Here is a 20,874-nt window from a genome sequence, read left to right on the forward strand (position 1 = left end):
GGAAGGAAGGACTGTTATCACATTTACATTCTTGGATTTGCTGTATTTTGGACTTTTCCTTGGGATTCTTAGTCACTCTATACTTACTTCCTTATGTTTTTTCAAAATGTTTGTTGAATGAACTTTTTTTGTCATTGTATTTATCATTATTTTTATACTTAGCGCTGCACTTTTTGTTAATATCTGTACCTTTTGATCACTGTCTGTGGATCTTGTGCTAGCTGCTTTTTTTATTTTTTCACCTTATTTCCTCACATTTATATCAATTTTTAGCGCAGAAGTACCCCCTTATTTTTTTCCATCTCCTTACATATATCACATTAAACATGAACAGGCAGGTAAGTGTTTTTTTTTTTTTTTTTCCACAGAAGAAACAATGCATGTCTCTTCTGCAATAAAGAGCCTTATTGAATTTATTGGTCTTCATTTCCACTTTAAGGATTGTAAGCTGAATTCTATTCAATTGTTTCTTTTGGGTTTGGATACACGGTAAACAATACCAAAAACACAGTTGTGTTAGACCCCGTTCACACTGGGGCGACCCAACTTGCCGGGGCGACCTGTGAAGTCGCAGTGCGCAGCTCGCACCGCGACCTCGGAGCGGCCGGCATGGACTTCATATCATTGAAGTCAATGCAGGTCGCCCCAAAGAAGCTCAGGACCCTTTTTCTAAGTCGGAGCGACTTGTGTCGCTCCTATTAGAATGGGTCCTGTGCTGCTTTATGGCAGGCGACCCACGGCGACTTGTCAGGCGACCAGGTCGCCTGACAGGTCGCCCCAGTGTGAATGGGGTCTTAAGGTAAGGTAAGTGGCTAAATCACACATCCAAAAGTTGTTTGACCTGGTTCGGAATTCCATTACTAAATATATCTGATCAAGAACACATCCCAAGTCTGCTGAATGGATAGTGAAGGAGCAACAGCACACCCGATGAGGTCATCCTTCTGCTTCTTTTTCCTGTCATGATGTGCAGTACAGGAGAGCTCATTTGGCTTAAAGGGTTGAACCTACCTCTCTAAAAGTAGGTATTGGAGGCAATTTACAGCACACAGTATTTTGGCAGCATAATTATTATTGTGGAATGTACACTATATTACTAAAAGTATTGAGACGCCTGCCTTTACACGCACAGGAACTTTATTTGCATTCCAGTCTTAGTCCGTAGGATTTAATATTGACTTGGCCCACCCTTTGCAGCTTTAACAGCTTCGGCTCTCCTGGGAAGGCTGTCAACAAGGTTTAGGAGTGTGTCTATGTGAATATTTGACCATTATTCCAGAAGTGCATTTGTGAGGTCAGGCACTGATGTGGACGAAAAGGCCTGGCTCACAGTCTCTGCTCGAATTCATCCTAAAGGTATTCTATTGGGTAGAGTTCAGGACTCTGTGCTGCCAATCAAGTTTCTCCACCCCAAGCTTGCTCATCCATGTCTTTATGGACCTTTCTTTGTGCACTGGTGCACAGTCATGTTGAAACAGGAAGGGGCCACCCCCAAACTATTCCCTCAAAGTTGGGAGCATGAAATTGTCCAAAATGTCTTGGTATGCTGACATCTTAAGAGTTCCCTTCAGTAGAACTAAGGGGCCAAGCCCAACCTCTAAAAAACAACCATACACCATAATTCCCCCTCCACCAAATGATTTGGACCAGTGAACAAAGCAAGGACCATAAAGACATGGATGAGCGGGTTTAGGGTGGAGGAACTCGACTGGCCTGCACAGAGTCCTGACCTCAACCCGATAGAACACCTTTGGGATGAATTAGAGCTGAGACTGCGACCCGGGCCTTCTCGTCCACATCAGCGCCTGACCTCATAAGTGCGCTTCTAGAAGAATGGTCAAATATTCTCATAGACACACTCCTAAACCTTTTTGGACAGCCTTCTCAGAAGAGTTGAAGCTGTTATAGCTGCAAAGGGTGCGCCAACTCAATATTGAATCCTACGAACTAAGACTGGGACGCCATTAAAGTTCATGTGTGTAAAGGCCAGTGTCCCAATACCTTTGGTAATATAGTGAAGTGTATGTTCTTGTGTTAAAGAACATTAATTGTTATCAAACTTTTATGGGTATATTTCTGCTTTAAAACATCTTAAACATTTATTTCAGAAAGTTCATAATTTCACTTTGCCTAATTGGGCAACAGACACCGCCATGGAAAAGCTTCGTAACCTGTCAGAAATAGTTATAGATGCTTCATTTCGCATATACAAACAACATGAAAAATCTAAACTGATGGGAGGTAAATGAACCTGCTAATTTTATTTTTATTATTTATTTTATAACTAGGTACTGTGGTGAGATGTGTGTGTGGGTTGGTGACTAGGACAACAGTGAAAGCTGCCATTTTTTATTAATGGAAACATTTTAGGAAATATTGTCATTCTGTCTTTCAGTTTTCCAGCTGTCTATGCTTCCGCAGTTTCAAAAACACTGGCTATACACTTGTAGATTTTGTGCAAATATTCGTATGAAAATTCCTTGTACCTTCGATGACTAGACGAATGTCATTTAAAAGTACTTCAAAATTTAGTTTGTTTTTAACATTTCATTTTGGAAATAAATGTAATTCCCCAAACGAAAAACCACATACACTATTAGAAATGTATTCTTTTAATAGAAAATATTCCATTTTGCTCTTTCAAATTTTCTCATCACTGCGGTCCAAAATGAACGTTGATTTGAACTGATGAACAATTTTTTGTAAAGTATTACTAAACCCACAACAATAATATCAGTCTGTATGTGCAATAAAGCATGCTTGTTATACTCACTGTGGAGCCTAAGGGCTCAATCATCCGCATTGTGTAAAAGAGGATTTGATCCTGCCTTCTCTGAGACTCCCCTTCTTCCACGGTCCCCAATCCATTTCCTGATAAGACAGAGCATTTGGAGTCATTCTACGCATGCTCATTTTGGTGTGTATTGCTAGAGATTTTTTTTTCTTGGGAGGGTGTATGTAATCAGCACAGGGCCAATCAGCACTGTCCAGACAGAGGGTCAGGGATCCTGCAGGCTCAAAGGACAATCATGGGAGAATGAAAAGTCTTCCTAGAAGATTTAACTAGACACTGATAGAAGTCACAAGACTGCTATGTACTGCTGATGTGAAAAGGTATTTAGCCATTTATATTTACTAAAATCATTGCATTTCCATGTTATATGTACTGTGGGAGACCAGATATAGTGAATGAAGGGTCCTGGGTTTAGTAACACTTTATAACCAAAAAAAAAAAAAAGGTTTTTAATACAAAAATGTCGGCTTACTAACAAGTGTGTCCATGTACAGTATAGTATGCACTCAATACTTGGTCAGGGCTCCTTTTGCATGAATTACTGCATCAATGTGGCGTGGCATGGAGGCGATCAGCCTGTGGCACTGCTGAGGTGTTATGGAAGCCCAGGTTGCTTTGATAGCGGCCTTCAGCACGTTTGCATTGCAGACATCCCAACCTGCAAAAACTCATTTCAGGGAGGTCGCATCGACGCGCCCCCCTGCACGTGCACACAACGCCCTTCCCGCGCAACCACGCCCCCCCCCCGCACTAATTTAACACAACTAGAGGATGATCAAATTAAATGAAATCAGTATACAGAGGTTTACTTACTGAGAGATATTAAAGGAACACTCTAACCACCATGACCACTTCAGTGATTTGAAGTAGTGACGGTGGTAGGAGTCAGAAACACTGCACATGCTGGGATATTTACAGTTATGTGCTGGGGACTAGTTGCACCCCTAGCACATGTGACATAGGCAGCCAGAAAATGTCATGTCCTTTTTTATACATGTATGAACAAGGACATGACATGTTATGAAAGAACACAACTAGTTATTAAAAAACTATTTGCAACAATTTACACACACTAATGCACATACCTTTTCTACTTATTTTGCAGACTGCTGGTGGGTACTGATGGCGGTTACTGCTGGTGGGTTGTGCCCTGTGCAACCTACCTCTGTGCCCACCAGTGCTTTGCCTAGCTTACCCTCTGCCCACCTGTATCCTCTTAGCTTATGCTGTGCCCACCCTGCGCCATTGTGTGCTCCCTGTGCCCACCCTTTCTACGTACCCGCTGTGCTCTCTCTACCTTATCTTGTACCCACCCTGCCCCTGTGACCACCTGTGTGCTAAGCACCTTACCTCATGCCCTCCTTAACTGCTACCCACCCTCCCCATGTGCCCTCTGCACTTTACCTTGTGCCAACCTGTGCTCTCTCCCACTGCACATAGGCCCACCCTACCCCTGTGCCCTCTCCTCCTTACTGTGCCCTCCCCACCTTACCCTGTGCCCACTCCTGTCCCCTCAGGGCTGGAAGTGAGTGAAAGCTCTTGTACCCAGGCTCTATAGGGCTCCCAGCTGGCCATGCTCAGATCAGACATGCCCCTCCCGGCACAGAGCTGGCTGTTTGTGTAATAGTAGACTCCTTCTGGAGTCTGGACTAAGTCTCCCCCTCAATAAGGCTTTGTGTCATATAGGTGCAGCATGATCATGTGACAGACAAGCCGCGCTAATGCACTGTGGCCACTAGAGGGCGCCGGTAGCAAATTACATTGCTGATTCCAGACGTGATAGACGATGTGTGTCCCCGGAGGTGGACTCCTCCTCTCCTCCATCCATCCATCACACAGAAACCCGGCAGACATCCCGAATCTCTCGGGGAAGGCGGGAGATTGTACGGCACTTACGGGTGTCCGTGAGCCGCCGACCAAAGGCGGGAGACTCCCGCAAGTCGCTGGAGACTTGGGATGTCTGGCATTGTTGGGTCTGATGTCTCTCATCTTCCTCTTGACAATACCCCACAGATTCTCTATGGGGTTTAGATCAGGCGTGTTTGCTGGCCAATCATGCATAGTGATACTATGATCAATAAACCAGGTATTGGTATTTTTGGCAGTGTGGGCAGGTGTCAAGTCCTGCTGGAAAATTAAATTGGCACCTCCAAAGAGCTGGTCAGTAGAGGGAAGCATGAAGTGTTCTAGTATTTCCTGGTAGAGGGCTACACTGACTTTGGACTTGATAAAACACAGTGGCCCAACACCAGCAGATGACATGGCTCCCCTAATCATCAAGGACTGTGGAAAATTTTGCATTTCATTTGGAAATCAAGGTCCCAGAGTCTGGAGGAAATGTGGAGAGGTACAGAATCCAAGTTGCATGAGGTCCAGTGTGAAGTTTCCACAGTCATTGACACACACAGTTCCGCCTTCTGGAATGGCTCCTATGGTGGACAGAACACTGGTCCAATGCTGGTACATATGACGTCTATCCTGGGAGCCGGTCAAGAACGAGCGCCAAGTAAACAGGAGATCCCGGCTCTGTGTAATCTGGGGGCGCTTCCCCTCCGCGGCAGCCAGATAAAATATTGGCGTATAACAGGCACACGTGATTTGACCTCTATGTTTGTTCAGGGGGAAAATTTTCCTTTTTATAGGAAAGGGGCAGGGATCACCTGGTGGCACTGCCCCTTCTAACGTGACGTCAGAAGTTTATTCACTGCACCAGTGCATTTTGGGGAGCTCGTGACGTCTTTTTTTTTTTTATATATATTTTTTTCGGGTGCGACGGGCGACGTGATTGATGATGGATTTACATCGGGGGGCACTATTTTTTTATTTTTATTTTTTAATAAAGGACTTGGCAAAATCTGGCTTTTATCTTTATTTTTCTGTACACTTTTTTTGGTGAATGGGTAGGGGTACGATGTACCCGATATCCATTCACACTTCCAGATTCCGATAAGCCCCCCACCCGCAGACCCCTACAACCATAGCCCAGGGTTGTCCAGAAGAGGCACCCAAAGCACCCTCCCCATGTTGAGGGCAAGCGGCCTGGTATGGTTGAGGAGGGGGGGGGGTGCTCGCTCCCTTGGATAAGGGTCTGGTATGGATTTTGAGGGGGGGGGCCACGCCGTTTTTTTTTTTTTTTTATCCTGTCATAGGGTTCCCAATAACCACTTAAATACAGGGCACTTGTACCCCTTCCTGCCTAGACCAATTTTCATACAATACACTTCAGTGGCCTCACTACAATCACAGCACTAAACTGACTGCAGTACACTGTGTAACATAAGAATCAGCCCTACACTACACTGCACTGCTTGATATATATCCTGCAATAACTGATATAAATATATATATACTCAACTATCTGATATACTCAACTATCTGATATATCCTGCAATAACTGATAAATATATACTACACTGGCTGATCTATTATGAGATACAACGCACAATCCAGTAACTACCTGCCTAATCTCACTCCTATCTCCCCTAGCACACTACACACAGCTGCCATGTAAGCAGCAGCTTTATATAGTGTGCCCCTGAACCATGATTGGCTAAAGGCATCGTGCCTTTTGCCAATAACGGTTCTGACAGGACATTGTTCTGTGATTGGCCAAAGCATACAGGTCGTGTGCATGCTTTGGCCAATGATCAGATCATTAGTAATTATTCACTGCACCAGCGCTGTGCATTATGGGGCGCTCATCGGCGGGAGATCTTGCCGCCGAGCGCCCCATTTGTTTGTGTGTTCAGCGAACGCACAAATGCCCGATGTTCGAGTCGAACTCAAAGCTTATACCTAGTGCCCATCTGCAGCCTCACTATTGCCCATTAATGCAGTCAGATTAGTGCCCATCTTCAGCCTCACCATTGCAGCCTGATCAGTGCTTAACTGCAGCCTAGCCATTGCCCATCATTGCAGTCTGATCAGTGGCCATCTGCAGCCTCGCCATTGCCCATTATTGCAGCCTAATCAGTGCCCATCTGCAGCCTCCCCATTGCAGCCTGATCAGTGCCCATTGCAGCCTCACCATTGCCCATTAATGAAGCCTGATTAGTGCCCATCTGTTAGGTTGCTGGTGGTAACCTGACGGCAGAGGAAGGCCCGATGTTCACTAGAGGGCGGAGCTTAGACGGGAAACCCCCAAGGTAAGTGACACAGGCTAGCCTGAGGTGCGGAATCTAAGTATCCACCGGTTTTCGCCAGAGCCTCTGGTGGTGAGGTTGGACTTTGCTGCGTGTGAATACCAGGTCGCGGTCCTCAGGGTTGCCCCACCAAGGGTGAACCGGTCAAGGTCCGAAGGCAGATAAACAGACAAGGAAGATCCGAGAGAATGGCCAATCAAGCCGGGGTCAGGACGGGCAGCAGACTAGCGGAGTCAGGGACAAGCCAAAAGCTCAACAGGAAATCAGCAGGAAACAGGTCACAGGTTCAGGAACAAGGGCAAGAGCTGTAGACAAGACAGCAAAGACACAGTGCTGGTGCTGCTGAGGTGTTTAAATAAGGCAGCCTGTTGCCAATTACTGCAATTAGTCTGCACTGGGTTAACCCTTTAGATGGCAGACTCATGACAGCTAATCAGTGTGCTCAGGGAGCGTTCCTAACACCATCTGCAGCTTCACCATTTCACATCATTGCAGCCTGATCAGTGCCCATTTGCAGCCTCGCCATTGCCCATCATTGCAGCCTGTTAAATGCCTATCTGCAGCCTCGCCATTGCCCATTAATGCAGCCTGATCAGTGCCCAGCTGCAGCCTCGCGATTGCCCATCAATGATGCCTGATCAGTGCCAGATTATACAGAGGGATCCCCTGTTTACTCGGTGCTTGCAGTCACACACACACTTCCACCTCCTGGAACGGCTCCTATGATAGACAGAGCACTGGTCCAATGCCAGGACATGTGACGTCTATCCTAGGAGCTGGTCTAGGAGGCGGGACTGTGTGGGACTGCGAGCGACGAGTAAACAGGAGATCCCGGCTCTGTGTAATCTGGGGGCGGTTCCCCTCCGAGGCAGCCAGATAAAATATTGGCGTATAATAGGCACACATGATTTGACCTCTATGTTCAGGGGGAAACAGTGTGTGTTATACGCCGATAAATATGGTATATACAATATGTACTTGCAAATAAAAGGGTACAGCGCTAAAGTGAATAGTGCTAAGAAGGTGTTAATATACATCAAAGTGACATTGTGCTAATAAGGTGCCAACAATATTGTGTAATAATATTGAAAATACCACCTATAAAATCAGGTGAAAATCAATGTATAAATAAATCAATCCAAAATATATATAAATATATCCAAAAGTTTTCACTCTTGTGCAAATAAGCGAAATTAGGTGCAAAACAGGTGTTGTGGATAAAATTGGTGCTGTAGACAAAAGTCCATCCAAATAATACACTGTGCAAAATCAGCAAATAAAGGTGCTTGACAGATGTCCCAAAACTGGGTGCTCGTGTAACCACCACCAACACAGAAGGATGGCCTCTCACCTTAAATGACGACCTGTGCTTGAATACTAGGTCTAAGAAGGCAATCATTTCCCACAAAGGGGTTATTCCTCTGGCAATATTCCTTGTAGAGATAGCTGGGATACCGAAGTGATGATCTCTGCAAATACTGATGGACATACACAAAAAGTGCCACAAAAAATCTAATGCTCTCTATAAAGGTAGAATTTGTAGCTTGTGCAGACTAACTAAGCATAACAAAGCCACTGGGGAAGCCGTGCTGCCGGGTCGCCGTTCGTCCGAGGTCTCCGCCCCTATACGCGTTGCGTCATACGCCTCACACGTCACAACTTCATCAGTAGGGGTGGAGACTGAACGGACGGAATCCCCACTCCCTAAGGCGTGGTTACTACATGTCCCCGGAAGGAAGAATAAACATCACCGCCACTCCATAATGGATTCTGTATACAAAAACGTGTGTCAGGTACCTTGGTTGAGGCCGAAGTGCTGAGAGGGCTTCCCTTGCAGTTCGGTGCGGATCACCCCTGGAGCTGAGACAGGAGATGACACGTCCCAAGGAGCACTGGATGCTGGTGAAATCCGGATGGATGGATGGTATGGTATGGACACCCAGGACCGCTTCCAGGAGATCTAAAGGTGCTCAGTGGAAAAAGACACAAGGTTAATGCCAGGCCGAGGGTCATACACAGTTAATCAGTCCGGAAGTAATGAGCCAAGTGGAAGGTAGCAAAGGGGCAAGACAAGAGAGAGTCCGTGAGATCCAAGCCAAGGTCAGTACACAGGAGATCCAGCAGGGGTGTCAGAGCAAAGAGTGGTCAGGCAAGCCAAGGTCGATCAAGGGAGAAGATGCAGACAGGTAGAAGAAGCAAGCCGGGTCAAAACAGGAACACAGGTAAACGGACAGGTCACGGGTACAGGAGCTGACGATAAACCAGCACTGAGCACACTGGAAGAGCGTCTTATATAGGGCCAGGGCTGGGGAGATGGGCTTGGTGACACACCTGCTCTGCATCCGGCGATCTATTGCAGCTGAATGGTTTTCCTGACAGTGCCCCCCCCCTGAGGGGCAGCCTCTGGATGCCCAACGACCATGTTTTTCTGGAAATTTGTTGAGAAATTCTCTCAAAAGTTTAGGGGCATGGATGTTACTCAATGGTTCCCATGAATTGTCCTCCGGAGGATATCCTTTCCATTTAATCAAGTATTGAGTATGGTTGCCTCTTTGTCGACAATCCAAGATATTCTCAACCTCAAATTCAGGCTCCCCTTCTACTGAAACTGGAGGAGGTGGTACCTCTTCTCTTCCCGGGAAGGGGCTTGGTACCGCTGGCTTAAGTAGCGAGGCATAAAATACTGGATGAATTTTGAAAGAGCCGGGCAAGGCCAATTCAAAGGCCACAGGATTCACCACTCTCTTGACCTGAAAAGGACCGATGAATCTTGGCCCCAATTTCTTGGATGGGCAGGATAATTTCAAATTAATTGAAGAGAGCCAAACTCGATCTCCAACTTTGTACACTGGGTTCTCCCTCGGTTTGAGGTCAAAGAATTTCTTATAGTCCTGTTGTGCTTTATGAATATTGTCTCGTAGCAACTGGAAATTAGTTTTAATGGCTGCTAGCCGATCATGGACTGCGGGAACCGTTATTTCCTGATCCAAGTTAGGCAAAAAAGAAGGATGAAAGCCATAATTAGCCCAAAACGGGGTTTGATTTGTTGCAGAGTGTATGGAATTATTGTAGGCGAATTCTGCGCATGGAAGCAGGGAGGTCCAGTCGTCCTGAGAGCTGGTGCAAAAACATCGGAGGTACTGTTCCAGGGTTTGATTGGTTCTCTCTGTTTGCCCATTACTTTGTGGATGGTAAGCAGATGACAGGGACACTTCAACCGACAAGGACTTGCAGAGCTCCTTCCAAAATCTAGAGGTGAATTGAACACCTCGGTCTGACACTATATTATTTGGAAGTCCATGTAGCCTGACCACCTCTTTGATACATGTGTTGGCTGTTTCCAGGGCGGAGGGAGTGCCCCTCATGGGCAAGAAGTGAGCCATTTTTGAGAGTCAGTCCACGACTACCAAGATGGTGGAAAACCCTTCTGAGGGTGGTAGCTCAACTATAAAGTCCATAGACAGACCTTTCCAGGGCTGCTCTGGAATCGGCAATGGTCTTAACAGGCCCCATGATTTGACTTTAGCCCCTTTGTTACGTTGGCACGTGATGCAGGAATTTACATAGCTTCTGCAGTCCTGATGTAGCTTAGGCCACCAGAAGCGGCGTTGGATAAGTTCGTAGGTCTTTTTTACCCCGAAATGTCCAGCGAGTTTGTGGTCATGAAAGGTTTTAAGGACCAACAATCTCACTCTCACTTGTGTAGGAACAAAAATTTTTTCCTGGTGCCAGAGGAATCCTTCCCGTTTATTTAGAGAACTGGCTTCGAGTTCAGTACATTGAGTAGAGGCTTGCTGAATTGTGGACTGTAGGTCAGTGTGAATTAGAAAAAAGTTTTGAGCTGATAGGATGGTATTGGGCTCCGTCGTGCTGGGAGTATCCGGAAACATTCGGGACAGGGCGTCCGCCTTTCCATTCTTAGATCCTGGTCTGTAAGTAATATGGAAATTAAAACGTGAAAAGAATAGAGCCCACCGGGCTTGCCGAGGTCTTAGGCGTCTAGCAGTCCTGAGATACTCTAGATTCTTGTGATCCGTGAATATCATGATAGGGTGTGCCGCGCCTTCAAGCAGGTACCTCCATTCTTCTAGAGCACATTTAATAGCCAGAAGTTCCCGATCCCCCACATCGTAGTTCTTCTCTAGGGGTGACATTTTCCGAGAGAAGAAAGCTACTGGGTGTAGCAGGGTCTTCGGGCCTTGTCGCTGGGACAGAATAGCCCCTGTGGCTACTTCCGAAGCATCCACTTCGAGAATATAAGGTAAGACCGGGTCGGGGTGTTGAAGAATAGGTGCGGTCACAAACAGGCTTTTTAATTTATCAAAAGCTGACTGAGCCTCCGGTGACCAGCGGAAGCGAATCTGCTGGCGCGTTAGTTGGGTGATGGGTGCGATAATTGTTGAGAATCCCTTTATGAATCTTCTGTAGAAGTTAGCGAAGCCCACAAATCGCTGAACTCCCTTCTTATCAGTGGGGGCTGGCCACTCCAAAATGGCTTTTACTTTTTGTGGATCCATAGAGACACCCTCAGTTGAAATGATAAGCCCTAGGAACTGGATGGACTTCCTCTCAAATTCACATTTTTCCAGTTTCACATAGAGCCCATGTTTCCTTAAGGTGGTTAATACTTTTTTGACATGAATCCGGTGGAGTTCCAGAGTGGAGGAGAAGACCAAGATGTCATCCAGGTACACGATTAAGAAGTTGTCCAGGAACTCTCGAAAAATGTCATTGACCAGATGTTGAAATGTGGCCGGGGCATTACACAGCCCGAAGGGCATGACCAGATATTCAAAGTGGCCGAAACGGGTTCTAAACGCCGTTTTCCACTCATCCCCTTCTCGGATGCGAATAAGGTTGTACGCTCCTCGGAGGTCTAATTTGGTAAAGACCCGGGTAGACCGGAAGTGCTGGAACAATTCTGGAATCAAGGGGAGAGGATAACGATTTTTGATGGTAACTTTGTTGAGTTCCCGGTAATCAACACAGGGTCTTAACGTGCCATCTTTTTTCTCAACAAAGAAGATTCCAGCGCCAGCTGGGGAGGACGAGGGCCGGATGAACCCCTTTTCCAGGTTCTCGTTGACATAAGTCCGAAGAGTTTCTAATTCCTTCTCAGATAAGGGAAATATTCTTCCAAAAGGGATCTTGGCTCCTGGAAGAAGCTCAATGGGGCAGTCGTAGGGCCTGTGAGGGGGTAGAGCATCAGCCTTTTTTTTGTTGAATACATCCCTAAAGTCCTGATAGGCTGCGGGAATGTCTTCAGGAAGGTCTAGGGCTGGCTGAACGGCCAGACACGTGGCAGGAGCGTTGGGTCCAGGGGGAAAGCAATGGTCCAGGCAATATTTGGACGAGAAGGAAATCCTCTTCTTCACCCAGTCAATTTGTGGGTTATGAGCCTGGAGCCATGGAAGGCCTAGGATAACCGGGAATAAGGGAGAGGACAGGACATCAAAGCGGAGGAGCTCTTGATGGCCCGAGTTTGTGGTAGTGAGTACCGGATAGGTTTCTCTGGTCACAGGTCCGGAACTAGGCAGGGACCCATCGGCCAGAAAGACTTGAAGCCGTTGCTCCTTAATTTGTAGGGGAACCCCCAGTTTCCTTGCTAGTGTACAATCCAGAAAACAACTGCAAGCTCCGGAGTCAACAATTGCCGTGAGCTGGATCTTCTCTTCTGCTACCTGTAAGGAGATAGGAAGGGTAAGGTGAGCAGGGGATGGCTCAGAGACCTGACAGTTCAAGACAGACCGTGAATAGCACTTACTGGGCCTCACGGGGCAGTTGTGGAGGAAGTGGCCGGAGGCTCCACAGTATAGACAGAGGTTGGCCTGGCGGCGACGTTGTCTCTCTTCGGGTGTTAGGGAGGAATGAATTAGTCCAATCTGCATGGGTTCACCGTCCGCAGAGGCATTCATAGCTGGTGCAGGGGGAGGAGAGGCGGCAAACGGGACCTTAGGCATCACCCAAGAAGCTCGGGCCCCCTGGAGGCGTTCTGAGCGTCGTTCTCGCAGACGCCTGTCCATTTGGATGGCTAGAGAGATCAAGTCTTCCAGGGATGCAGGTGTCTCTATCCGAGCAAGCTCGTCTTTTAGAGCTTCAGAGAGGCCATGACGGTACTGGTATTTCAATGCCACCTCATTCCAGTCCGTGTCGGCTGCCCATCTACGGAAGTCTACAGTGTAGTCCTCGGCCGGGCGTTTATTCTGCTGTAAGGCATGTAAAGCAGACTCTGCTGTGACCGTGCGCTGAGGATCTTCATATAGCTGGGCCATGGCCTCAAAAAAGGAGCTTACTGAGTTCAAGGTAGGACTCTTCTGTTCAAGGAGGTTGTGTGCCCAAGTCTGGGGTTCTTCAGCTAATAAGGAGATTATAAACCCCACTTTAATGGATTCCGAGGAGAAGGTCCTGAGCTGAAGAGCCAAATATAATAAACAGGCATTTCTGAAAGCCCTAAATTTCCTTCGCTCCCCACGGAAGCGTTCCGGCGTGGGCACCCGTGGCTCTGGTGGCGGAGCTGAAGCTGAATGGGCGGAGCTAGCTTGATCCGGTTGAGAAGGAGCCGGCAAAGAGCTAGTGGCAGGCTGATTAGGGTCATTCGGAGGAGATGAGCCGGCTAGGTTTACTACCCGACCTTCCAGCTGGAAGTAGCCATCTTGCAGTCTTTGTACGGCTTGGGTTAGGGCTGAAACCTGTTGGCATAAAGCCTCGAGCGGGGAAGCACCTCTGTCGGCCTCTGACATGGCTGGTTTATGCTGTCAGGTACCTTGGTTGAGGCCGAAGTGCTGAGAGGGCTTCCCTTGCAGCTCGGTGCGGATCACCCCTGGAGCTGAGACAGGAGATGAGACGTCCCAAGGAGCACTGGATGCTGGTGAAATCCAGGTGGATGGATGGTATGGTATGGACACCCAGGACCGCTTCCAGGAGATCTAAAGGTGCTCAGTGGAAAAAGACACAAGGTTAATGCCAGGCCGAGGGTCATACACAGTTAATCAGTCCGGAAGTAATGAGCCAAGTGGAAGGTAGCAAAGGGGCAAGACAAGAGAGAGTCCGTGAGATCCAAGCCAAGGTCGGTACACAGGAGATCCAGCAGGGGTGTCAGAGCAAAGAGTGGTCAGGCAAGCCAAGGTCGATCAAGGGAGAAGATGCAGACAGGTCGAAGAAGCAAGCCGGGTCAAAACAGGAACACAGGTAAACGGACAGGTCACGGGTACAGGAGCTGATGATAAACCAGCACTGAGCACACTGGAAGAGCGTCTTATATAGGCAGGGGAGGGCTGGCAGCCTTAGGCCTGGGGGGCAAGTCCAGTCAAGTGGCCCATTGAACCACCAAATCAGCTCACCATCCATGCCCGCCTGGTTTTAAAATGGATATTGATTTTATATAGTAAGACAAATATGATACAATGTGGTAACATAATTTAATTTTAATAGCAACAAAGGTGGTTTAAGTCCCCATTCACACTAGCGCGACTTGTCAGGCGACTTGGTCACCTGACAAGTCGCGGTGGGTCGTCTGCCATAGATTAGCACAGGACCCGTTCTAATAGGAGCGACACTAGTCGCTCCGACTTAGAAAAAGGGTCCTGTACTACTTTGGGGCGACCTGGAGGCGACTTGCATTGACTTCAATTATATGAAGTCCGTGCATGTCGTGCCGAGGTCGCGGTGCACGCTGTGCACCGCGACTTCGCAGGTCGCCCCGGCAAGTCGTGTCGCCCCTGTGTGAATGGGCTCTTACAAAAAATAAAATCTACAGTTTTAACAAATGAAAGTAATGTATGTACACAATACATTTAAAGAATATGTGATACATTTAGGAATAATCGATAAACCTTCACACTTAACTTTTTCAGAAAATAGAAAAGCCTTTTGGTGGCATTTGATTACCTCTGCGGTTTTTATGTTTTGCGTTATAAACAAAAAAAGACCGACAATTTTGAAAACAAAAATTAATATTTTTTACTTTCTGCTATAAAATATTCCCAATAAAAAAATGTAAAAAATAAAAAAATGTTGATCAATTTTGGCCAATATGTATTCTACTACATATTTTTGGTAAAAAAATCCTAATAATTGTATATTGATTGATTTGTGCAAAATGTATCACGTCTACAAACTTTGGGATACATTTATTTATATACTTTTTTAAATTGTTATTACTAGTAATGGCGGCGATCAGTGATTTTTAGCGGGACTGAGACATTGCGGCAGACAAATCTGACACTAAGTGGCACTTTTTAGGGACCAGTGACACCATCACAGTGATCAGTGCTAAAACAAATGTACTGTTACTGTATAAATGGCACTGGCAGAGAAGGGGTTAACACCAGGGGTGATCAAGGGGTTAAGTGTGCTCCTAGGGAATGCCTTCTAACTGTATGGGGAGTGGATGTACTAGAAGAAAAGAGAAATCTATGTTTCAGCTTAGCTGAAACACAAGATCTCCATCTTCTTTTGTGACAGAACAGCCGTCTGCCTTGTTTAGAAAAGCAGACCGCCGTTTTGTCATTCTCCTACATGATCGCAGGTGGCCAGCGGCCATCGGACCTGCTGATTGGCTCCCGCAGTGTCTAATCATAGGGGGAGCGGCGCCCCAGCGGCACGCGTGTGCCCCCAAGAACCCATGCACAAAATCACCTACCAGTACGTGATTTTGCGCAGCTGGGCCCCCCGGCTACAGTATATATGCGGTGGGTGGTCTGAAAGTGGTTCATTTGGGAGAGTGGGACCTGTAGTCCTTCACTAGTTGGGAGATCAGGCGTGTGTGACACATGCTGTTCTCTGAGAGGCTCATGCTGGGACCTGTAGTCCTTCACTTTTGGGGGGGTTACATCCCCAAAAGCAAAGGACTACAAGTCCTAGCTTGAACCCTGGCTGAGATCTAATCATGTGACCTCCTCCTCTGCTGCCAGCTCATGATCCCATGACACAAGGGGGAGCCCTATAGGACCTCAGGGACCCAATAACTTTAACTGGACTGTATACACTCTGTATATTGATGTCTAGTTGCTCCTGGCACTATATACCTGTCTAGTGCCAAGAGCAGCTAGACATCAATATACAGGTATGGGACAGGTATATAGAGCCAGGAGCAGCTAGACATCAATATACAGGTATGGGACAGGTATATAGTGCCAGGAGCAGCTAGACATCAATATACAGGTATGGGACAGGTATATAGTGCCAAGGGGTAGCTAAGTGCAGGGAAATATTGCAATGCTCCACATGACACATTTGTTGTCACTCACTGTTCTACTCCCGACCACCTTACCTCAGGCAGCAGGTTGACTCTGGAGAGCAGTGCCAGGACAAGGTCATCCAATGCCCAGGGAAAAAATGGGAAACTGCACCCCCCGTCTATCACCCCCCACCAGCCCCTGCTCCCTGTTGGATGGAGAAGTGGGTGGGGCCGATATGGTGCCATGCACCAAAATGTTTGTATTGTTTGTGACATGCAACTAAATAGTACCAATATTTGAGGCACACTACTGCAAACCAAAACGTTTAAAATTGATGCACCAGTATGGGACTAATATTGACAAATTGTCCCTGGGTTGGTGGGTCACTAAGACCCCGTTCACACTGGGGCGACGCTACTTGCCGGGGCGACCTCACAGGTTCGGCCGGCCGGACTTCATAACATTGAAGTCAATGCAGGTCGCTCCAGGTCGCCCCAATGAAGCTCCGGACCCTTTTTCTAAGTCGGAGCGACTTGTGTCGCTCCTATTAGAACGGGTCCGCAGCTTCCCTATGGGAGGCGACCTATGGCGACCTGACAGGTCGCCCCAGTGTGAACGGGCTCTAAAAGGAAAAAAAGTTGTATGCATTAGCGGTGTCACTGAAATTAAAAAAATGTACCCCAGTCGGTGGTGTGACCGGAATGAAAAAATGTCAGTGGTGAACACCACCACAAAGCTCTACCCCCCTATCCCCCAGTATAAAGCTTTTCACTTAACCCCTCAAACCCCCCTCCCCATACCCAGTCCTCTGTATAGGAGGCACACTGTCACTTGCAAACACAGAAACCGGCAGAGGAAATCTGATTCTTTTTTTAGAATAAATGACTGCAGTGAGAACAGTGGCAGTGCTGGAGGTGGTGGTATTGTGTACCACCCCGCTGCAGACAAAAAAACAAAACCCTGTTGACAGGAGTGACACTGCAGTCACTCTTAAATTGTTATGTATACAGAGATTCTGTATATAGATCACCTCACTAATATAAGGGATCTGTGAGGTATCAGTGTGGGAACTAAGTGTATGTTCCCACAGAAACAAAATCCTGAATTCATGTATAAACAGGTTTCTTTTGGTGGGCAGTGCTGCCACTGAATGCAAATAATGTAGATTAATGTGGCCAACCTATAACTGCCCTGCGTGTGACTGTTACATGGTAGTACGTAACTATCGGGTTAAACAGCTCTGAAAAGCAGTTGAAGCATGGTTCACTTTTCAGAGGAGTAACAGTCACTTCCACACATGTGAATGAGCCCTTTAAAGTAAAATATCCCATTTGGTCTTTATGATTGAAAAATGCCATGGTGTCTAGGTGAGGACTGGAATGTTTAGGAGAGGACCTTCTCTCTTTTCATTGAAAGTCTTCATAGTGTATGCATTACTTCAGTCCATCAGTCAAGTCCACATAAGAAGGCCAATCAAAAGATCACCAAACAGACTAGCATTTAAAAAGTATTGTAAGAATAAGGTACCTAAGTAAAAGCCAAATTATTAAATGGTAGGTGCTTATTATGAACAAAAGCATGGAGCACCAGCCCAGGTTTTAGGAGGTGATCCTTCTCCTCCAACTTGCATTAACAGAAGCCAACCAAACAAATGCAGGGAAGTAAAGGGTTAAGCTCCCCATCTGATAACAGAACCTTTACTGCACACTCAGACTCAGCCTTATTTATTGCCAGGGAACAATATAACTCAGCAACTGGAGATAAGTTAAAGAAGCAGTGCAGGGACAGCTCAAGATAGCAGAGCTCCTCCATCTGCCTGTAACATTGTCTGCCTGTAACATCGGAGATCGAGATATCTGTGTCAGCCTGGCAGTAAGCAAGACAGAGCCTAATGTGCAGTGAGCTTATCATGTGAGGCAATTTAATCCTTTACTTCCCTGCATTTGTTTGTGGCTACACGGCTGGTGTAGAAGAGCTGCTCCAGCTCCAAGTGCGACCCTGCATCAACACAGAGCCCCCCGCCCAGAACGGGTGATCCTTCAGCCCATACCTTGTACCTGCCATGCTGGAGAAGTGCTTTTGATGTTGGATCTGCTGTTTCACTTGTGGATTCCTGCAGGCAAAAATTTCGACAGTTCCTCTTCTCTTCTGCAGTGGCCTGCACAGTGGGAGACGGAGGGAGGAAGTGGGTGGAGCCAGTAATAGGCACGGGGATCCTTCTCCGCTCTGCATGCTGGGTCCCTTCTCAGCCTCGTTTTCCTCCTCGGGACCGTGACGTCACTGGTTGCTAGACGCCAAGCGGCTGGCTATTCTAGCAACCAGTCTAGCTCAGACTATAGCGGCCGGGCAGAGGAACAAATGGGTCTCGGGGGCCGGCGCCGGCCAGTCACCATGTAAGTGACACTTACTAAATAAACTGAGCCGATGCTGCAGTGGCCTTTTCTGGGGGGATCAGACCGGCCTGGGGGGAAATTGCCCCCCCTCCCCCCGGCCCAGTCCGCCCCTGTATATAGGGCCAGGGCTGGGGAGATGGGCGTGGTGACACACCTGCTCTGCATCCGGCGATCTATTGCAGCTGAATGGTGATTCCTTTCCTGACAACGTGGCCAATGAAAGGGTTTGCAAATAGAACGAGCGGCAACTCAGCAGCATACCCTCCATATACAGTGACATACCACAATAAAAATAAGGAATGCACAATTTATTACACCGTATTATAAAATATTATAAAATTCCTAAAAACCTAATCTGAAAATTACAAAAAAGATGATTTTTATAGGTGGTATTTTCAATATTATTACGCGATATTGTTGGCAACTTATTAGCACGATGTCACTTTGATGTATATTAGCACCTTCTTAGCACTATTCACTTTTGCGCTGTACCCTTATTATTTGCAAATATCTATATACTTTTGAGTGAAAGAGTTTTGGTATAGCAGCTGTATTGTACACATTTATATCGGTTGCGCTGATTTCTATATTTTTTGTATACAATATGTACAATATATATATAAGATGGGAAGCACAGGTCACAGGGAATACCGGAGATGCAAGGAAGGGGGAACCAGGACTGGGTACAGGAACAAGGGGAGCAGATATTAGGCAGCTGACTGCAGGCTATAGGACAAGAGGAAGATCGAGAGCAGGATAAATGGTAGGAGCATCTAACTTGCTGACATATCAAGCAAATCAAAACACTAGCAAGGTGTACCAGCACAAGAGGTACTTAAGTACCCTCCCAGTAGCCAGCATAAAGGTGGAGACTGAATACTACAAAATGTTGACTCCTGGGGAACACCCACTGTGCTGCAGATGGACACTACAACTACAACTGTCTTCCCAGGGAACGACAGTACCGCCAGCAGGTAATTTGGACCTGACACTCTTTATAAGAGCCCCTGACAGCCCTTTAGCTGTATTATTGTCTGCCAGAAGATTATGGCAGGGGTGAAGGGGGAGGGATGGAGGAAGACAAAGAAGATGAATCAGCACACGGGACATATCATACTGACTGTAAGTTGAATCCCTTGTGCTAATGTTTTTTTTCAAATATAACTTTTATTGAGAACAGCCGGATATGGTTACATCAAGAAGTCACGTATGAGGGGTGCATGGAAAAATCATACAACATAACAACATCAGGCAAAAAACATCAGTACAGTAATGGTCAACTGTGGGAAGAAGTCAATAAGGTTTACCCCTAAGGGTACCTTGTGCTAATTTTTATCTATTTGATTTTAGTTAAACTTAGTCTTTAAATTGATGTTTTTTGCTCCTCATATGCTCCACTTCCATAATGCAACATAATTTCTCTCAGTCTGTTCTGTATAAACAATTCTATCAACCAGCTTAAAACTACTCTTAAAACTGTCCCCTCTCCCCTCTTAAAAGCTATGCTAACTAACTTGTTTAAGAAAGATTTCCATATAGTATTTACCTATTCAGCCTGTTCTGGTCTGTTCACATGATTCAGCTCCTCTGTGTCAGCCACCGGGGTTTCAGGGGGGAAAAGGGAACACCGACATCGGATGGGCCACTGAAGCTTACGGGTGATGTCACCACTCCAGGCTTTACTAGTCTTTGTCGGAGGGCTCTCTCCTCAACCCTGAAGCTGCCGCTGGCTGACAGTCGGGAGATACTGTACACTTTGGATGCTGGTTCCACTGTTACATTAAAACAGCATATCTAGTGTAGCACCCTCCAAGGTAGGTGCTAGGTAAAGCATAGTTATGGCCCTGTTCTGCTTATCAGGAGGGTCTGATCTGTTAACCTGTCACATGCTTCCAGGTGTGATCTGTTGAGTCTGGGGAGTCTCCCCACTGTATCCAATGAGGGACCTTGTTGGACAGTGGAGTTAACCTAGCCAATAGCACACCAGAGTTTGACTGTCCCAGTGGGTGGGAATTGCTGCAATGCATCCTGGGATTGGAAATAAATCCTGAGGGAGCATGTGACAGGGTGTCTTTTGGCTGTCTCTCCTCCTGCAGAATTGAGGAAGGTGGTCCAGGCAGTCGGCCTAGGGACCAGGGGTTGAGCTGAGCTGCAGAGGATACAGTGTGTGCTGACCAAGTGGAGCTGCTGGGCAGAAGACTTCTGGAAAAACAGTATCGTGAGTACTCAAGTATCTGCCCAGAGGTCTGCTTAAGAGAGGGGACCACAGAGAGGTCAAGGGGATCCAGGAGTCAGCTAACCCAGTAGTGTTACAGTAAAGGGGGTGCCAGATTGTCAAGCCCTGAAGATTAGGGGAGAAAAGGGGG

At 46.8% G+C, this 20,874-nt stretch overlaps 1 protein-coding gene across 1 annotated transcript in view; it reads left to right on the forward strand.

The window, feature by feature from the left end:
- LOC309556068 (prostatic acid phosphatase-like) overlaps positions 1–20,874 on the forward strand; it is a 161,244-nt gene that overhangs the window by 86,020 nt on the left and 54,350 nt on the right. The window contains exon 7 of the mRNA XM_082258380.1: positions 2,109–2,241. Within this exon, the coding sequence (XP_082114506.1) occupies positions 2,109–2,241 (133 nt within the window). The remainder of the gene's footprint in view (positions 1–2,108; positions 2,242–20,874) is intronic.

The sequence above is a fragment of the Pelophylax lessonae genome (genome assembly GCF_965119305.1).
Source record: "Pelophylax lessonae genome assembly, chromosome: 5".
In the NCBI taxonomy this organism is placed as follows: domain Eukaryota; kingdom Metazoa; phylum Chordata; class Amphibia; order Anura; family Ranidae; genus Pelophylax; species Pelophylax lessonae.